Source organism: Bombina bombina, chromosome 6 (genome assembly GCF_027579735.1).
Source record: "Bombina bombina isolate aBomBom1 chromosome 6, aBomBom1.pri, whole genome shotgun sequence".
NCBI classification, from domain to species: domain Eukaryota; kingdom Metazoa; phylum Chordata; class Amphibia; order Anura; family Bombinatoridae; genus Bombina; species Bombina bombina.
In genome coordinates this window covers 872,686,406-872,708,265 of record NC_069504.1, presented here as the reverse complement: position 1 = coordinate 872,708,265, position 21,860 = coordinate 872,686,406, and the positions used below count along the sequence as shown (strand labels likewise).

At 36.0% G+C, this 21,860-nt stretch overlaps 1 protein-coding gene across 1 annotated transcript in view; it reads right to left on the bottom strand.

Moving 5' to 3' along the window:
* The window catches only part of LOC128664753 (alpha-2,8-sialyltransferase 8F-like), a 146,062-nt gene extending 125,102 nt beyond the window's left edge, over positions 1-20,960 (bottom strand). The window contains exon 1 of the mRNA XM_053719559.1: positions 20,798-20,960. Coding sequence (XP_053575534.1) covers positions 20,798-20,916 — 119 coding nt within the window. The 5' untranslated portion in view covers positions 20,917-20,960. The remainder of the gene's footprint in view (positions 1-20,797) is intronic.
* Between the last annotated feature and the right edge of the window lie 900 nt (positions 20,961-21,860).

Here is a 21,860-nt window from a genome sequence, read left to right as displayed (position 1 = left end):
AAAATAAAAAAGCCCCCCCAAAATAAAAACACCCTCTAATCTAATACTAAACTACCAATAGCCCTTAAAAGGGCTTTTTGTAGAGCATTACCCTAAGTTAAACAGCTCTTTTGCATTTAAAAAAAATTTAAGTCCCCCCTAACAGTAGGACCCACCAAACCCCCCAAAATAAATAAACCTAACACTAAAAAAACCTAAACTACCCATTGCCCCTAAAGGGGCATTTGTATGGGTGTTGCCCTTAAAAGGGCATTCAGCTCTTTTTAGAGTGCCCAATAAATCCCTAATCTAAAAAAAACCTAAACCCCCAAAAAATAAAAAAAGCCTAAGTCTAACCCCCAAATAGGTACTAATGGAGAAGGTCCTGTTCCAGGCGGTAAAGTCTTCTTCCAAGCGGCCAACATCTTCTTCCAAGTGGAGACCATCTTCTTCTTCATCCAGGAACAAACCGGCACAAGGGGTTTTAAACCTGTCCTTAGGTTTCCCCAACAGGCCAGATTTTCCGGATATCTGAACTAGAGCACAGGTGAAATAATCAGCTTTCTAGTAAACACGGTTATTGACCTGCTCTCATCTGATCCTGATAATCTGGCCTGTTAGAGAGACCTGAGAACAGGTTTGAAAACCCTGGCACCACATGAGCCATTAGGGGTAAAAGGAAAGGAGGAAACACACCCTAAGGGTTGTCGGAAAATTGTTCAGTAATTTATAAACGTAATCTGTGCATCTAAATTATGTACAAAAATGAGGATTACTTACCTGTCCTATATAATAAAAGGCCAGGTGTGTTTGTCCGAAGCTGTAATGCGCAGTAGAGACTGCGCAAGGACAAACACACCTGGTCTTAGACAAACAAACCTGCCACCTGATCCACGATAGACTGTGCGCGAGATAGTGGTGTGTGAAGATCAATCAGTAGCTTTTCTCTGTCTGCCGTCAGAACAGTGGGCGAGAGGGGTCAGGAGCGGGTGGGCGGGGCGGGTCGGGACCGATGCACTGCAAAAAATGGCCCGTGTACAGGGAGAGATGGGGCAGCTACACTATAGAAAAGGGGTTGCTACAGAAAAAAAAGGGACAGGGAGGGATGGGGCAGCTACACTATAGAAAAGGGGTTGTTACAGAAGAAAAAGGGACAGGGAGGGATGGGGCAGCTACACTATAGAAAATGGGTTGCTACAGAAAAAAAAGGACAGGGAGGGATGGGGGCAGCTATACTATAGAAAAGGGGTTGCTACAGAAAAAAAAGGGACAGGGAGGGATGGGGCAGCTATACTATAGTAAAGGGGTTGCTACAGAAAAAAAAGGGACAGGGAGGGATGGGGCAGCTACACTATAGAAAATGGGTTGCTACAGAAAAAAAAAGGACAGGGAGGGATGGGGCAGCTATACTATAGAAAAGGGGTTGCTACAGAAAAAAAGGGACAGGGAGGGATGGGGCAGCTATACTATAGTAAAGGGGTTGCTACAGAAAAAAAGGGACAGGGAGGGATGGGGCAGCTACACTATAGAAAAGGGGTTGCTACAGAAAAAAAGGGACAGGGAGGGGATGGGGCAGCTACACTATAGAAAAGGGTTTGCTACAGAAAAAAAGGGACAGGGAGGGATGGGGCAGCTACACTACAGAAAAGGGGTTGCTACAGAACAAAAAAAGGGACAGGGAGTGATAGGGAAGCTACCCTACAGCAGTGTTTTTCAACCAGTGTGCCGTGGCACACTGGTGTGCCATGAGAGATCCTCAGGTGTGCCGCGGCAGACTGACAACAGTGTGACATATTTTTTAAATTTTGCTTGTTTTTTATGCTGGGTCGTTTTTTTTATTTTGAGTGAGATGATGACTGAGGGTAACATCGTAGTGGCATCTCGCTCCCCCAACCTGACATATTGACATTCATTCACAGACAATTATTATGATTGTTTGTGAATGAATGTCAATATGTCATGTATAGTTTGTAGGAGGCATGGCATGACAGCACAGTACAGTGTGTATATATATATATATATATATATATATATATATATATACTGTATTAGGCTACAATGTGTGATTTTGTAAAATTTTGGGATGGTGGTGTGCCGCAGGATTTTTTAATGTAAAAAAGTGTGCCACAGCAAAAAAAAGGTTGAAAATCACTGCACTACAGAAAAGGGGTTGCTGCAGAACAAAAAAAAAAGAGACAGAGGCGTAACTAGAAACCACAGGGCCCAGGTGCAAGAATCTACAGGAAAAAAGGGACTTCGGGGACTGGGCAGCTACACTACAGAAAAGGAGTTGCTACAGAAAAAAAGGGGAGGTAGGGATACGTGAATGAGGCAACTACACTACAGCAAAGGGGTTGCTACAGAAAAAAAGGGGTTTGGGGGTGCAGGGGGGGTACTTAATGGTGATCGCAGGAGGGGGTGAGGTGGTTGGGTTTATAGGTACTGGCAGACAGGGGGGAGGGTTAGACAGCTGTTTGAGGGGGGATCAGGGAGGTTGGAGGGTTAGGGGGATCCTACACTGCAGACAAATAAAGATAGAGGGATAGGGATAGAGGGATAGGGATAGAGGGATAGAGGCATAGGGATAGAGTGATAGGGATAGAGGGATAGAGGCATAGGGACAGAGTGATAGGGATAGAGGGATAGGGATAGAGGGATAGGGATAGAGGGATAGAGGCATAGGGATAGAGTGATAGGGATAGAGGGATAGGGATAGAGTGATAGGCATAGAGGGATAGAGGCATAGGTATAGAGTGATAGGGATAGAGGGATAGGGATAGAGGGAAAGATGGATATAGATAGAGGGATAAGGATAGAGGGATAGGGAGAGGGATAGAGGGAGAGGAATAGATGGAGAGGAATAGATGCATAGAGGGATAGATGGATAGGGCTAGATGGATAGGGATAAAGGTATAGGGATAAATGGATAGAGGGATAAGGATAGGTATATTTCTTTCCTTAAACATTTTGGCCCGTGTACACGTTTTTTAACACTAGTTCTATATAATAAACCCTTAATTTTGGGTAGACTTAATCTAGAAACTAGACATGTGCATTTTGTTCTGGACGAATTCGGACAAATTTTGGCTGATTCTGTGATTTGGATGCATCCGAATTGCCGAATTGGCACATCCCGAAAAATTCCGAAAATGAATAAATATGTTTCTGAAGTTTCAGATCTATTATTCATATTCGGAAATTTTATTTTTTCTATCCTAAAGCGCAATTCCCGGCCGACACTACCTCTAAATCTATATTAAAAGTATAACCCCTAAACCGCCGTCCCGAAACATCGCCGACACGAAATAAACCTATTAACCGCTAAACCACACCCCCCACATCGCTGACACAAACTAAACCTATTAACTTCTAAACCTCACCCCGCCCACATCGCCGACACTAACTAAACCTATTAACCCCTAAACCACCATTCTGAAAACATCGCTGACATGAATTAAACCTATTAACCGCTAAACCGCACCCCCCCCCCACAAGGCCAACACTAACTAAACTTATTATCCCCAAACCGCCATTCCAAAACATCGCTGACACTAACTAAAGCTATTAACCCCTAAACCGCCATTCACAAACATCGCCAATACTAACTAAACCTATTAACCCCTAAACCTCCGGCCACCACATCACAACAACCTAAATTAAACTATATTAACCCCTAAACCTAACACCCCCTAAACCTAACATCCCCTAACTTTAACATAACTAAAATATAACTAAATTAAAGTTACAATTATTAACTAATAATACCTATTTACATCTAAAAACAAAGTAACTTACCTATATTAACCCCTAAACCTAACATCCCCTAACTCTAAACCTAACCCTAAACCTAATACCCCCTAACTTAAGCATAATTAAAATATAACTAAATTAAAGTTACAATTATTAACTAATAATACCTATTTAAATCAAAATACAAAGTAACACCTATATTAACCCCTAAACCTAACACCCCCTAACCCTAACCCTAACCTTAAACCTAACACCCCCTAACTTTAACATAATTAAAATATAACTAAATTAAAGTTACAATTATTAACTAATAATACCTTTTTAAATCTAAATACAAAGTAGCTTACTTATATTTACCCCTAAACCTAACACCCCCTAACTAGGGATGGGCGAATGTTTCGCAACATTCGAAAAACGGCACGAATTTTAACACATTCGTTCGTTCGAATCGAATTTCGAATGTTTACATAACATTCTAACATTCGATTTTCAAATATTCGGTTTCGAATTTTACGATTACATTCGAAAATATTCGAATTCGAAAAATTCGAATTTAGATTGTAATAGTATTTCTAATGCTTTTTCTTTAAATGTAATATTCGAATTATGCAATATTCGAATTCGAAAAATTCGAATTTAGATTGTAATAGTATTTCTAATGCTTTTTCTTTAAATGGAATATTCGAATTATGCAATATTCGAATTCGAAAAATTCAAATTTAGATTGTAATAGTATTTCTAATGCTTTTTCTTTAAATGTAATATTCGAATTATGCAATACGTGTATTCGAATTCGAAAAATTCGAATTTAGATTGTAATAGTATTTCTAATACTTTTTCTTTAAATGTAATATTCGAATTATGCAATACGTGTATTCGAATTCGAAAAATTCGAATTTAGATTGTAATAGTATTTCTAATGCTTTTTTCTTTAAATGTAATATTCGAATTATGCAATATTCGAATTCGAAAAATTAGAATTTAGATTGTAATAGTATTTCTAATGCTTTTTCTTTAAATGTAATATTCGAATTATGCAATATTCGAATTCGAAAAATTCGAATTTAGATTGTAATAGTATTTCTAATGCTTTTTCTTTAAATGGAATATTCGAATTATGCAATACGTGTATTCGAATTCGAAAAATTCAAATTTAGATTGTAATAGTATTTCTAATGCTTTTTCTTTAAATGTAATATTCGAATTATGCAATACGTGTATTCAAATTCGGAAAATTCGAATTTAGATTGTAATAGTATTTTTAATGCTTTTTCTTTAAATGTAATATTCGAATTATGCAATATTCGAATTCGAAAAATTCGAATTTAGATTGTAATAGTATTTCTAATGCTTTTTCTTTAAATGTAATATTCGAATTATGCAATATTCGAATTCGAAAAATTCGAATTTTGATTGTAATAGTATTTCTAATGCTTTTTCTTTAAATGTAATATTCGAATTATGCAATATTCGAATTCGAAAAATTCGAATTTAGATTGTAATAGTATTTCTAATGCTTTTTCTTTAAATGTAATATTCGAATTATGCAATACGTGTATTCGAATTCGAAAAATTCGAATTTAGATTGTAATAGTATTTCTAATGCTTTTTCTTTAAATGTAATATTCGAATTATGCAATATTCGAATTCGAAAAATTCGAATTTAGATTGTAATAGTATTTCTAATGCTTTTTCTTTAAATGTAATATTCGAATTATGCTATATTCGAATTCGAAAAATTCGAATTTTGATTGTAATAGTATTTCTAATGCTTTTTCTTTAAATGTAATATTCGAATTATGCAATATTCGAATTCGAAAAATTCGAATTTAGATTATAATAGTATTTCTAATGCTTTTTCTTTAAATGTAATATTCGAATTATGCAATACGTGTATTCGAATTCGAAAAATTTGAATTTAGATTGTAATAGTATTTCTAATGCTTTTAAATGTAATATTCGATTTTTGCAATATTCTAATTCGAAAAATTCGAATTTATATTCGAATTCGAAAAATTCGAAATTATATTCGAATTCAAAAAATTCGAATTTCGAATGTAGACATTCGATATAATTATAAACATTCGAATTCGAAAGTGACATTCGAAAACTGTAAATAACATTCGATTTTCGAATTTTTAAGAATATTCGTTCTTATCGACATTCGAATTTAGAATTCGAATTTCGGTAATAACATTCGTTCGAAATTCGAAATTCGAAAATTTGCACATTCGCCCATCCCTACCCCTAACCCTAAACCTAACCCTAAACCACCTAACCCTAAACCCTAGGTATTATTTAGTTAACAATTGTAACTTTAATTTAGTTATATTTTAATTATGTTAAAGTTAGGGGGTGTTAGGTTTAGGGTTAGGGGGTGTTAGATTTAGGGGTTAATATAATTTAATTTAGGTTGTTGTGATGTGGAGGCCAGCGGTTTAGGGGTTAATAGGTTTAGTTAGTATTGGCGATGTTTGTAAGTGGCGGTTTAGGGGTTTATAGAATAGCGGTTTAGGGGTTAATAGGTTTAGTTAGTGTTGCCGATGTTGGGGGGTGCAGTTTAGGGGTTAATAGGTTTAGTTTGTGTCAGCATGTTTGGGGGGGTGGTTTAGTTTGTGTCGGCAATGTTTTGGAATGGCGATTTAAGGGATAATATGTTTAGTTAGTGTTGGCGATGTGTGGGGGGGTGCAGTTTAGGGGTTAATAGGTTTAGGTAGTGTTAGTGATGTGGGGGGATGTCGATTTAGGGGTTAATAGCTTTATATAGTGGTGCAATGTTTTGGAACGGCGGTTTAGGTGTTGGCAATGTGGGGGTGGTGGGGTTTAGGGGTTAATAGTTTTAAGTAGTGTTCTTGATGTGGGGGGATGGCGATTTATGGTTTAATAGCTTTATGTAGTGGCGGTGCGGCGGCGGCGGATTAACATAATTTTGTTTCGGCAATCGCCGGATCATTAGCTAGAAATAACAATTAGATCCGTAATAAAGATTCGGTCCGACATTAATAATAATTCGGTAACGGTTTCAAATGCATTTGAATTTCAAAATTCGGAACAACACGAATAAATTCCAAAACCGAATTACTGACACATACTGAATTATTACGAATGTCTCAAACCAAATTTTTTTATGGCCCGAATCTAAACGAAACTAAGTGAACCAAATTTTTGGATCGCACAAATGTCTACTAGAAACAAGTTAGTGAAAAAAGGCTCCAATCTTGCTTTTTATCTTTTTTTTATGCTGCTAGCAAATATACGGATACGTTGTTATGAAAGAAAGGTTATCTTAAATGTGTGGATATCTTTATCTCAAAGGTAAGAAAAAATAATATAATTTATTAACAACATTCATAGGAAAACGTATGACGATGCAATTAAAACTTTTGAGGCTCTTTGCCAATTGAAAAATAGCAAGAATAATCACTCAACGCTTGTTTGGAGTGATTGACATGCTCTCCTTTCATATAATTTGCTGAGCATTGAATTATAAAGGTGTAATAAATAATAAGTAATTATACATTTTGGAAATAATGACTACCAGGATGCAATTTACTATCAGCTAGATTACAAGTTATGCGTGCAATAGGGAAATGAACGAACGCAAAAATGTTGCGTTATTTAACCCCCTATAGCGCAGACATTACAAGTTTACAAACAGCCGGCTTGTGCGTGCAATATGACTGCGTTGAGCTCCATACCGCACACAATCCAAGCTCTGTTTTGACGTGCTTGTGCACGTGTTCCCCATAGAAATCAATGGGGAGAGCGGGTCAGAAAAAAGTTTAACCCCTCCGATCGCGGAATGAAAAGCTCCGTAACGCAGCCCCATATTCGGAATTTTTATTTTTTCTATCCTAAAACGCAGTTCCCGGCCGACACTACCTCTAAATCTATATTAAAAGTATAACCCCTAAACCGCCGTTTAAACCTAACGCCCTAGCATAAACCCTGAGTCTAAACACTCCTAATCTCTCCCTCTCCAACGTCGCCGGCACCTACATAATGTTATTAACCCCTAATTTGCCGCCCCCGATATCGCCGCCACCGAAATAAAACTATTAACTCCTAATCTGCCGCTCCCGATATCGCTGCCACTATACTAAAGTTATTAACCCCTATTCCCCTGCACCCCAACATCACCCACACTATAATAAATCTATTAACCCCTATTCCGCCATACCCCGACATCACAGCCACTAAATAAAGTCATTAACCCCTAAACATCTGGCCTCCAACATCACTACTACTAAATAAATATATTAACCCTTAAACCGCCAGGCCCCCACATCACAACAACCTAAATTAAACTACATATTAACCCCTAAACCTATCCCTAACTGTAACACCCCCTAACTTTAACATAATTAAAATAGAGCTAAATTAAACTTAGAATTATTAGCTAAATAATTCCTATTTAAAACTAAATACCTGTGACATAAAACCTAAGCTAGCTACAATATAACTAATAGTTATATTGTAGCTAGCTTAGGTTTTATTTTTTTTAACAGGTAAGTTTGCATTTATTTTAACTAGGTAGACTAGTTAGTAAATAGTTATTAACTATTTACTAACCGGGGCTAGTTAAAATAAATACAAACTTACCTGTGAAATAAAACCTAAGCTGCCTTACACTAAAACCTAATATTACAAAAAATAGCAAACACTAAAATTACTAAAAATAAAAAACCTATCATTACAAAAAATAAAAAAAGAAATTATACAAAATAATAAAAATCATTCCTATTCTAATACCCTTTAAAAAATAAAAAGCCCTAATCTAGAATAAACTACCAAGGGCCCTTAAAAGGGCCTTTTGTGGACCCTTAAAATGGCCTTTTGTAGGGCATTGCCCTAAAGTTAACAGCTCTTTTGCTACAAAACAAAACAAACACCCCCTAACAGTATACAAACCCACACTCCCCAAACCAACACAATAAAAATAAAGTAAAACCTAAGCTAACCATTGCCCTGAAAAGGGCATTTGTATGGGCATTGCCCTTAAAAGGACATTTAGCTCTTTATCCTGTCCTTAAAAGGGCATTCAGCTCTTTTGTGAAATGCCCAAGCCCTAATCTAAAAATAAAAACCTACCCCAAAACAAACCAAATACATTACGCAAAATAACAAACACATTTATCAAAACTAATAAAATTATTCCTATTCTAATACCCATTTAAAAAAAAAAAAAAAAAAAAAAACCTAATCTAGAATAAACTACCAATAGCCCTTAAAACAGCTCTTTTACCTGAAAAAAAATTACAAAGACCCACTAACATTGCAAACCCCCACGCCCCAACCCACAAAACAAAAACTATCTAAAAAAACCTAAGCTACCCATTGCCCTGAAAAGGGCATTTGTATGGGCATTGCCCTTAAAATGGCATTTAGCTCTTTTACAAGCCCAAACCCTAAACTAAAAAAACCCACACAAAAACCCTTAAAAAAACCTAACACTAACCCCTGAAGATCCACTTACAATTTTTGAAGTCCCGCTTAAACGATCTTCATCCAGGCGGCGAAGTCCTCATCCAGGCGGAGAGAAGTCTTCATCCAGACAGCCTCTTCTATTTTCATTCAAGCGGCGAAGTCCTCATCCAGGCGACGAGAAGTCTTCATCCAGGCGGCCTCTTCTATCTTCATCCAGGCGGCATCTTCAATCTTCATCCCGGCAGCGCAGAGCAGGTCCATCCTGAAGACATCCGGCGCAGAGCATCCTCTTCATATGGTCGCCGCCGTACACTGAATCTTCAATGCAAGGTACGCAATTCAAGATGGCATCCCTTGTAGTCCTATTGGCTGATTTGATTTTGAAAATTTAAATCAGCCAATAGGATGAGAGCTACTGAAATCCTTTTGGCTGTTCAAATCAGCCCATATGATGAAAGCTAATGAAATTCTATTGGCTGTTCAAATCAGCTAATAGAATTTCAGTAGCTCTCATCTTATTGGCTGATTTGAATTTCCAAAATCAAATCAGCCAAAAGGAATGCAAGGGACGCCATTTTGAATCGCGTCCCTTGCATTGAAGATTCAGTATATGGCGGCAACCGTATGAAGAGGATGCTCCGCGCCGGATGTCTTCAGGATGGACCCGCTCCGCGCCGCTGGGATGAAGATAGAAGATGCCGTCTGGATGAAGATAGAAGAGGCCATCTGGATGAAGACTTCTCGCCGCCTGGATGAGGACTTCGCTTCCTGGATGAAGATCGTTCAAGCGGGACTTCAAAAACTGTAAGTGGATCTTCGGGGATTAGTGATAGGTTTTTTAATGTTTTTTTGGGTGGATTTTTTTTAGTTTAGGGTTTGGACTTGTAAAAGAGCTAAATGCCCTTTTAAGGGCAATGTCCATACAAATGCCCTTTTCAGGGCAATGGGTAGCTTAGTTTTTTTTTTAGAGTTAGGTTTTTTATTTTGGGGGGTCTTTGTATTTTTTTATACAGGTAAAAGAACTGTTTAACTTAGGGCAATGCCCTACAAAAAGACCTTTTAAGGGCTATTGGTAGTTTATTGTAGGCTAGGGTTTTTTTTATTTTGGGTGGATTTTTTTATTTTTATAGGGCTATTAGATTAGGTGTGATTCTTTCTTATTTTGGATAATTTCGTTTGTTATTTTTCGAAATTTAGTGTTTGTTATTTTTTGTAATTTAGTATTTTTTGTACCTAGATAGTTTGTAATATTTAGAGTAGTGTTAGGATTTTTTAATGTGTATTATTTTAGTTTAATTTAATTGGTAGTTAGTTTAATTTTAGTTTAATATTTATATTAGTTTACTTGTTTAGTTTTTTTAATTTGACAGGTAAGTTTTAATTTAATTTAAGATAGGGAAATTGTAATTTTAATATAAAGTTAGGGGGGCGTTAGGTTTAGTGGTTATTAGAATAAATTAGTTTATTGCGATGTGGGGGGCTTTCGGTTTAGAGGTTAATAGGTTTATTATAGTGGCGGCAGTGTAGGGCAAAATAACTTTAGTATAGTGAGGGCGATGTGGGCAGACTGCAGATTAGGGGTTAATAATATTTAAATAGCGTTTGCGATGCGGGAGGGCAGCGGTTTAAGGGTTAATAAGTTTATTATAGTGGTGACAATGTCGGGGAGCTGCGTAATAGGGGTTAATACATTTTATTAGTGGCGAGGATGTCAGGAGCGGCAGATTAGGGGTTAATAAATTTAATATAGTGTTTGCGATGCGGAAGGGCCTCGGTTTACGTGTTAATAGGTAGTTTATGGGTGTTAGTGTTCTTCTTAACACTTTAGTTACGAGTTTTATGTAACAGATATGTTGTGTAAAACTCATAACTACTGCTCTCAGATGGCGAAACGGATCTTGTCGTTATAGAGTGTAACGCAAGCTTTTTAGCCTCACCTCAAAACTCATAATTGCTGCGCTATGAAAGTCCCATGATAAAACGTAATTTTTACGTGTGCGGGACTGACGTTGCGTTACAGACTAAAAGGCTTGCGGTACAGCTATACCGACAAGACTTGTAATGGCTGCGGTCTGGTTTTAACGCTGAAATTACAATTTTTTTCAGCATTAAAACACGAACACAAAACTTGTAATCTAGGTGTATGTATGTTATAGAAAACTGAACATTGTTGTTAGGAAGTGTTGATATCAGCTTTAATGTGAACTGCACCAAGATGTGTTGTGTGTAAAAAGCCTAAACAGGTTTGTATACTGTAATCTGTCTGTTGCAATTAAAATTCAAAACGTAAATCTCACTAATAATAGATTTCAAAATATTTGGCCAACGTTGGACATTTGATTGAAAGAAAACTTAAATAGCTTAAATTCTTTGTTTAAAATGAATGAGGCAAAAGATTTTAATGTTTACTCTCAAACACAATTTTAGTATTTTTCCTGTGAGTTACCCAATGAAGTCATATGTTGTTTTTAAAGAGATTATGCAAGAATTTAAAAAGACCTCTTTTTAATTTGTTTAAACTGTGAGATATTCTTTTTATAAAATTTGAGATCAAAAGTTTACTTTCATGTCATATACGATTGCCTTTACAGAAAACCAACATTAAAGCCACATGAAACCCAAAATGTTTCTTTTATGATTCAGATAGAGAATACAATTTTAAACAACATTCAAATGTACTTCTATTATTTAATCTGCTTCATTCTTCAGATATCTTTTGTTGAAGATATAGCAATGCACATGGTTTAGACAATCATACAAAGCGTCTATGTGTAACCACTAATCAGCGGCTACTGAGCCTTTTTATATATGCTTTTAAACAAAGGATAGCAAGAGAATGAAGCCCATTAAATAATATAAGTAAATTGGAAAGTTATTTAAAATTGCTTTTTCTTTGGATTTCGTGTCCCTTTAAGGATTCTATCATTTCAAAATAAAAGAAGCAAGGTAAATTTGGAATAATAGAATAAAAATAAAATTAGACTGTCTGACTGGTAGGGAATCAAGCACACCTGAAAAAAACGTTATCCCAAAGTTTTGTAATTTAGATAGTGGTTGTAGGTGGCGCAAAAAAGGATTGCTGTTCCCAATATGTTTCAGAACGATTATGTTATTTTCAAAAATATATTGAAAAAATTATATTATATTATATATTGTCAAAAAAAAAAAAAAAAAAAAAATATATATATATATAAAAATTTTTTTATAATTTATAATTTTCGTTGGATTGCTATACCTCTAATTTTATATTCTTTTTGGATAAATTGATGCTGACACGTGATAATGATATTGAAATAAGCTCCTTTATTAATATACTCGTTTAAACAACCAAATGAATTGTTCAGATAAAATCTACAATATTGTTAAAATCTAATCAATAAAATTCACAATATTGACAATAGTGTTAAAACCTGACACCGGTGTCCGTTATTTACATAGGATCTATATGTTTCTAGGATATCTAGTATTACTACCTAGTATTCCAACTCATATAATCTGTAAAAGAATATCTTAAACGTTTAAAATTGCTAAACAATAAAAGGTTGCAGAAATAATATGACTTTCTACTGATATGCAGACTGTATTGCTAAAACATCTGTTTACTTGGTATTGTTACACATATTACACTATAAATACATTTTTGGGGTGTACAGAGTATAAATTGTGTTTATAAATAGCTAAAAAGTTAAAAAGTTACTGATAATTGTATCAATATACAAGGTGGTTTTCACAGTGTTTCCGTATGTTGCACACTGACTTTATATTCTTTGTTATGGGGGCAATTGTCGTTTAGGCTTTGTATTATGTTTGTCTGTAATGTTACCTTCGTAGTGTATCTGGCTGATTACACTTAAAAATAGAGTCCGTAGTGGAAAAAGATTATAAACAGGTTGAATAGCAGGTTGTTCCTGGAGTTTGAAGCTGCGGTAGGAAATGTGTTCCGTTTACCGTTCCGTTAGATCTGATACTCCTGGGATCAAAGGTGGGTGTTCTTTCGGTCAGTGACCGATATCCTTATATTAAGATAGCTGCCAGGCTAGCGATGTTCCTTTGGCGGTTGTTAATTTGTGGTCCAATCGCCTCTGTTGTTTGTCTTTATTCCTTTAGAGGTTCCAATGACACTTCACTTGATAGCTGTCTGTGTATTGTTCTACGGAATGTTGGTGCTTCTTTCGGTTAGTGACCGATTACTTGCCGGTTGTTGTGGTCAAGCCTCCTCTGGTCTTTTTGGGTCCAATGGTGGTTATTTTTGTAGCAGTTAGTCTCGCCAGGCTTTGAGACGGATTAAGTATTGCAGGATAGAGCAGAGAGGGCTCAAATTAACCCCTGTTTACCATAAACAGAGTGGTGTTCAGCTTTGGTACTCAGCTCTGTATATCGGGGTCGACTGAAACATCGCCCTGACATTATATTCAGAAAGGCCACTAACCTAAAGAATATCTTAGCGCCCAGTGAATTTAAATCTAAAACATGTCTGAACCAATATAATCTTAAAAATGAAAAAATATCAGGGTTCTTTCCCTGTCATGAATGTAAATCATGCAAATTTAGCACTAAAACCAAAATGGTAAAATCAACAATAACTCAGAGAGAATTCAAGATTAATGACACCATACGGTGCACAGACACCAATATAATTTATCTAATTCAGTGCTCATGTGAGCTTCAATATTTAGGCCAAACGGGGAGAAAATTGAAAGAAAGAATAAGGGAACACATCCGCTGCATAGAAAAAGAGAAAGATAACACTAGATTGTATGCCCACTTCAAACAATTCCATAGGGGCAACCCAAATGACATGAAATTTTGGGGAATTAAGAAAGTCAAGAATGATGGTAGAGGAGGGAATGTAGAAAAAAAAGTTTTTATATCAGGAAGCTGAACTAATTTTTAAATTGAACACTCTACACCCAAAAGGCCTTAACAGCGAACTAGATCTCAATGCAATTTTATAAAGGATCTAACCACACAGTGCTAAAAGTGCATCTTCCAACCATAATAATTACTCACAAAAAAATATGTTCACAAAAAATATGTATATAAAATTAATGTCATAACGTTTTGCAGTCCAGAGACACACAACTTGAAAAGTTAACTCAAACAATGAAATAAAACATAACAATTATATCTATATTGTAATAAACCATGATCAAATTATCCACCCCCTCCCCAACGCTAAGATCCATACTAATTTATACAACTTTTTTGGTTTCTATCATAAAAGATGACAGTATGTTCCAGTAATATTGTAAATAAAGATAGACACTTTTAACATGCCTATAACGCTCCTATTGAGTATATGTTGGAATATAATAGATGACCAATTTTTGACTATGCTGTATAAGAAAATCACTATTATTATTCCAAATATGGACTTTGTAGTAAACACTCTATGCAATTATAATTAGCAATTTAAGAGTTAATCTCTGAGGCTTTAAATAGCCATGAATCCCCACATTTGGTATCTTGAAAAAGGCTGTCCAGACGAAACGCGTTGATACCAGAGACAATTACCACACTGATTGTGGTGAACAAGGAATCGTTTTTGAGCCCTCTGTGCTCTATCTTGCAAATACTTTATCTATTTCCAAGTCCGGCGAGACTAACCGTACTATGAAAACCACCATTTGACCCCGATATACAGAGCTGAGTACCAAAGCTGAACACCACTCTGTTTATGGTAAACAGGGGTTAATTTGAGCCTGCAATACTTCATCCGTCTCAAAGCCTGGCAAGACTAACCGTTACAAAAATAACCACCATTGGACCCAAAAAGACCAGAGGAGGCTTGACCACAACAACCGGCAAGTAATCGGTCACTGACCGAAAGAAGCACCAACATTCAGTAGAACAATACACAGACAGCTATCAAGTGAAGTGTCATTGGAACCTCTAAAGGAATAAAGACAAACAACAGAGGCGATTGGACCACAAATTAACAACCACCAAAGGAACATCGCTATCCTGGCAGCTATCTTAATATAAGGATATTGGTCACTGACCGAAAGAAAACCCACCTTTGATCCCAGGAGTATCAGATCTAACGGAACGGTAAACGGAACACATTTCCTACTGCAGCTTCAAACTCCAGGAACAACCGGCTATTCAACCTGTTTATAATCTTTTTCCACTACGGACTCTATTTTTAAGTGTAATCAGCCAGATACACTACGAAGGTAACATTACAGACAAACATAATACAAAGCCTAAACGACAATCGCCCCCATAACAAAGAATATAAAGTCAGTGTGCAACATACGGAAACACTGTGAAAACCACCTTGTATGTTGATACAATTATCAGTAACTTTTTAATTTTTTAGCTATTTATAAACACAATTTATAATCCGTACACCCCAAAAATGTATTTATAGTGTAATATGTGTAACAATACCAAGTAAACAGATGTTTTAGCAATACAGTCTGCATATCAGTAGAAAGTCATATTATTTCTGCAACCTTTTATTGTTTAGCAATTTTAAACGTTTAAGGTATTCTTTTACAGATTATATGAGTTGGAACACTAGGTAGTAATACTAGATATCCTAGAAACATATAGATCCTATGTAAATAACGGACACCGGTGTCAGGTTTTAACACTATTGTCAATATTGTGAATTTTATTGATTAGATTTTAACAATATTGTAGATTTTATTTGAACAATTCATTTGGTTGTTTAAACGAGTATATTAATAAAGGAGCTTATTTCAATATCATTATCACGTGTCAGCATCAATTTATCCAAAAAGAATATAAAACTAAAGGTATAGCAATCCAACGAAAATTATAAATTATAATTTTTTATATATATATATATATATATATATATATATTTTTTTTTACAATATATAATATAATATAATTTTTTCAATATATTTTTGAAAATAACATAATCGTTCTGAAACATATTGGGAACAGCAATCCTTTTTTTGCGCCACCTACAACCACTATCTAAATTTGGAATAATACATAATAAAATGAAGTTATATGGGGGACACCCGGGCGGCGGCCATCTTATAGGTCGCACTGAGCTTCAGCTCCTTAAGCTATCTTCATTGGAACCTGATTTAGCATTGCATTGTTAGCAACACTTTGATCAAAACAGTGGAGAGGCTGGTCTGAAGAAGTCCAAATTCAAGATATAGGGTTTTTGAATAGTGACTAGGCTCCATAGCCCTCAGTACCGGACTTTGAACTTTGAGGCCTTCCCCTATTATAGAAGCCTCAGCCTGTCCCCACAACTAGCTGTGCCCTGAGTGCGCAGTATAAATCCAACCTTAATATGGATTCAACTACCTTTTTACTATTGGAGTTCAGCAACCTTCTAGATGCTTATCAAGTTGCTTTTGAAAAAACCCTGCAAAAGGGGATATATCTCTCCACAATTACTGACCGGGATGAAGCCACGCGGGGAGACTGCGACTCTATAGAGACGGAGAGAGATGCAGCTCTTGTGCCCCGGCAGATAATACCCACCTTCCCAAGTCCTACTCATGTCTCTGCAGAAATGAGTGATGGACGGCTGGCACAAAACTTACTTACCCCAACGGTGACCTGGACGAGCCATGGGCAGGGAGCGGACGCCGCCGCCATCCAGGAAACCTTTTCAGCATCTATTGGCATGGCTTGTTCCAGGCCTGATGGAGACATCTCCACAGCCATCCGATGTTATGGCGGTCCGAGTGGCAGAGCACCTTCAACGGATACTTCTCTAGAGATGCGGGCCCCAACCGGTGCAGGTCATGGCTGCCGCAACTTAAGTCTTACAGAGTCAGCGCGTTACCTCATTCCTACATTTAACATCTATCCGGCAGACACCCCTCTGAATCTCGTCGCTGAGACCTTAAGAAAAAGCAAAACGTATCCCTCATCCAGCTCGCATGTTTTAGGACCCAGCCGAGGGCACCAAGATGGAGGGGATTTGCCGTTCCTGAGGACCGGAGTGGGGTGAATATGGTGACACACACTTTATTTTACACTGCGATCATATCTGCTAGAGGCAACTTAATATAGGACATTAACCCCAAGACTGAGTGCAACTAACAATACCTCAATGTCTGTTACCAAGCAGTGGGATTTAGGCAAAGAGGTATCGCTCAGCAACTGATCGCAGTTAGACTAATAGACATGTGAGAGCTGCGCTAAGAAGCTATTAGTTCAAGAGGGCTTTGTTTGTAATTATTAATTTCTGGTATTACATATTTTGTGATAGCACCTAATCTGGACAGTTGTGGACATTTTGGGACCGCATTGGTTTGTTCTGTTTCCTTTTATCTTTTTTATTCTGAGTACATTAAGGGCAGCTCTCCTGAGTAACGCTAGGGCCAGAGTACTGGCGAGAGAATCATACCTAAGCATGTTCAGAGCAGGATTGTATATATATATATATATATATATATATGTTTAGCTTCAAAGCCATTAGGGTTAGTCTCATGCCTATATATGTTTATTAAAGTAATATGTTGGTATATGCTATGTTACTAATGCACTGTCAGAATTCCCATGTGCGCAACGGCTGGTATAACTCCCAGCATATGATGACTGACTTTGTTGCTCTCAATGTTCGTGACGGCTTGTATGTGTGTATTAACTCCTTCCCTGCCTTGGGGTCACAGTGGTGTGTTAGCGTATGTTATGTCTGTGATACGTCCAAGATATGCATGCACTGTCCTTCTGATCATTTGCTGTCCCCTCTATCTAGACTGTGCAAAGTTGTTTCAGACTGCTAACGTTACTGCTAGACTGTTTTAGCGTATGTTATGTCTGTGTTAGGTAACGTTGCTGCTAGACTGTGCTAATATGTTCAGACTGCTAAAGTTGCTGCTGGTCATTCCCCCTGCTCATGTTAAGTTAAGTCCAAGATATAAATGCACTGTCCTTCTGACCATTTGTTGCCCTCTCTATCTAGACAAGACCAGTGTTTATTTTCTTATTATGAGACTTTAGGTCCATAGCTATACTTAATTAACCTTAATACTCCTAGCCACCTGATTAAGTTAATCCCCCTTGCATCCATATTGTTCTATCAGATTATTTTTGGTTATCCCCTTAACTCCAACATCTTTACACCTATGTTATTATTCTAAACTCAGACAGTTTAGCTCCATATGTACTTATATACTCATAGGGCTTAAGTAAATATGTCTCACATAGTAATAATTGTGCAATATGAGTTGTTATGGCACATTAAGTGCTACTGTTAATTATCTTTTATACCTCTGAAAATCTATATATGCTAACAGAAACCTCATTCCACATAAGAGCCTTCTTGATTTGCTCAGTAGCCCCTAGTTAGGGAGCATATACATTTGCTACTCTAACAGCTCTTTAACTTTTCTTTATCTGTAAAGGTGCAAAGATTGTCTTCTATATACTAATTATAAGGTACAAAGTTGTATTCATAGGTACTGTACAAGTTTCATTCATGTAAATATATCTATAGTTGCCATATCCTGACGGTCCATAAGTGGCCTTATATGGTTATAATCCTCCTACTATTCATCCTACTTACAAGGTTTGAGGTCCAAAAGTGGCCTCGTCTGTTTCAAGGAGGCTGGAAAAAATGAGGGTTTGAGTTTGATAACTTCTGTTTTATACTAAAGGTACTACTTAGACAATAAGCTGTATTATTGCATTTCATATTCTCTTGTCTTAGCTCCAATTGTTATTCTGTATGTTGCTTTATTGTCATGGAGTGTAATGACTACATCATTCTTTTTTTTTTTTTCTTTAAAGTTACCTGTATGTGTATATTTCTTTTACCCTCAATAAAAATATTTATAAAAAAAAACCAAAAAAACAAAAAAACCTACAAAATACTTTAAAGGTAAAAATAAAAAAAAATAAAAAAATGAAGTTATATGTAGATATTCATTAACATGTGAACTGTGCATGCACATTTTTTTTATTCCTCAGAGATATTGCTAGATAAAGAGGGAGTTTTCATGCCACACCTACATGAAACAATTGTACTGGATTCAAGTTTGAAAACCCACAAAAATTTAGTGGAGTTGCAGTGGAATGCCGATGAACTTGAAAGAAGTTACATGCAAGCATTCAAGCAGTGATAAATTATTGCCATAGGAAACTGTAAAGTTGCATTTTGTCCCCTTAAAGGGACAGTCTACCATAGAAATGTTATTGTTTTAAAAGATAGATAATCCCTTTATTACCCATTGCCCAGTTTTGCATAACCAACAGTTATATTAATATACTTTTTACCTCTGTGATTACCTTGTATCTAGGAACCTTCTTCCAGCCCCCTGATCACATGACTGTGACTGTTTATTAGCTATTGTCTTAAAGGGACAGTCAACACCAGAATTGTTGTTGTTTAAAAAGAAAGATAATCCCTTTAGTACCCATTCCCCAGTTTTGCAAAACCAACACTGTTATATTAATACACTTTTTACTTCTGTGACTAACTTGTATCTAAGCATCTTCTGACTGCCCCTAATCACATGACTTTTAGTTATTATCTATTGACTTGCATTTTAGACAATTAATGCAGTGTCTGCCACAAGCCACGGGCGTGATCACAATGCTATCTATATGGCCTACATGAGCTTGCTCTCCCCTGCTGTGAAAAGCAAATAAAATAGAGGCAGCCTTCAAGGGCTTAGAAATTATCATATGTGCGTCCCTAGGTTTGCTTTCAACTAGAATACCAAGAGAACAAAGCAAAATTGTTGATAAAAGTAAACTGGAAAGTTGTTTAAAATGACATGCCCTATTTAGCATTGTTTTGTGCTAAATCTTAAATAACCCCCTGTGCCTGAACACAGTGTTATCTATATGGCCCACGTGTACTTTCTGTCTCTTTGTGTTGAAAAGAGATTTAAAAAGCATGTGATAAGAGGCAGCCCTTAAAGGCTTAGCAATTAGCATATGAGCCTACCTATGTTTAGTTTAAACTAAGAATACCAAGAGAAAAAAGCAAATTTGATGATAACAGTAAATTGGAAAGTTGATTAAAATTAAAAGTCCTATCTGAATAATGAAAGTTTAATTTATACTAGACTGTACCTTTAAATTGAGTCTAAAATTATTTATTTTATATCATATATTTATTTTATTTTTTAATTAAATAACGTTTTAAAATATGTATTAAACATAATATTAAACATAATGAAATATGAATGCAATAACAAAAATAAATTATTTAGAAATAAGGTATTTCATGTATTGTATATTATTATGTAAAACTGTTTTCATTAAAGAGACGCACGTCTCTATAAGATGAGGACCATGAGATGAAGACCATTTAAAGAATTAAAAAGGTAATTGCTACAAAGAAAAAAAAACACATAACTGTTAAATCTAAAGCCATAATTTATGGGAGCATTTTTTTAAGCTCAGTGCAAAACAATTTCACAAATGTCATAAAGGGAATGTTATGAGAGGTAAGTACTTTTTCTTTTAAAATAATTACTTGACAACTTAAACACCTTTTTGCCTTTGTAAAAAAACAATGAGCCAAAAAGCAAATTATGTGATTTGTTTTATTAAAAATATTGCAAACCCAATAGGTGCTTTAATTTTTATAGAGAGATTGGTAAAGACACAACTTTCACAAGTCCAATTCAAATAAGAATATGAATTAATAATTAAACAATAATTAAGTATAATATATTGCACATACCTGATACAGAAATGTTCTCTTTGTTGAACACTTACATAGAAGCTGCATAATGCAATTACAAATACGATAAATGTAAAATATGAAAAGTATCCCAATCGGAATCGTATTTTTAGAGCCATCGCTGAGAATATGATATCATGAGGGCTTGTACTGTACGTCTAGGTGCTGGTTGTCACTGAGAGATGTGACTAGAAGTGTAGTGGTTTAACAAAAGTGTCAACAAATAACTGAACTGTATATTGAGAGTTTGGCAAATGCTTTAATCCTGCTGCAGCAAGCCTCTGTGTAATCTTTCAATAAGTTGCAAAGAAAATGAATTGTGTTCTTAAAGAGACACAAAGCTCACAATTTAAATGCACATAAATTATTTTCAGTTTTGAACAGAAGCATTTTTGCAATACACATAGAGTAGAAAATAGACTTCTAGTAAAAGGTATCATTGTTTTAGCAAGAATTTTTATTGTTTGCAAAACATATGTACATATGCCTTGTGCACTTTAGTTCAAATACTTCAGCTGGTCACAGAGCCAAATGTGATATGTATTGTTAGCTAGGTTGAATCTTTACAGTTGCAATATATGCTGTCTGAGCAGGTACAGTGCTTGAATTCCGGTGAATGGAGCATATGCACATTTTGGTCCATGCAAAGTAAAGTTTTTTCACTGAAACAGTATATAAATATTGACCAGGTTAAAACTGAACACAGCTAATTCATCTCTACACAGATAAACAATAATGGGCAAGATTACGAGTGAAACGCTATTTATCGTTCCCGCTCTTGTGTTAACCGTGCTCGACTTCAGCTTTTTGCGCGCATCCAGTACCGTATGTATTACAAGTTGAATGTAAAAAGCATTTGCTTGTGTGCTAACCCGATGTGCGCAAAAAGCAGAAGTTAGAATATCGCGACCGCGTCAATGCAATCCCCCATAGACTTCAATGGAGAGCGAAAAGCTACCTAACATCCAACAAGTTGGGTGCCGCACATATTACAAGTTGGAAGTAAAACGTTTGTGCACTAGTGCTAACCCAATGCATGCAAAAAGCCGAACTTTGAATATTG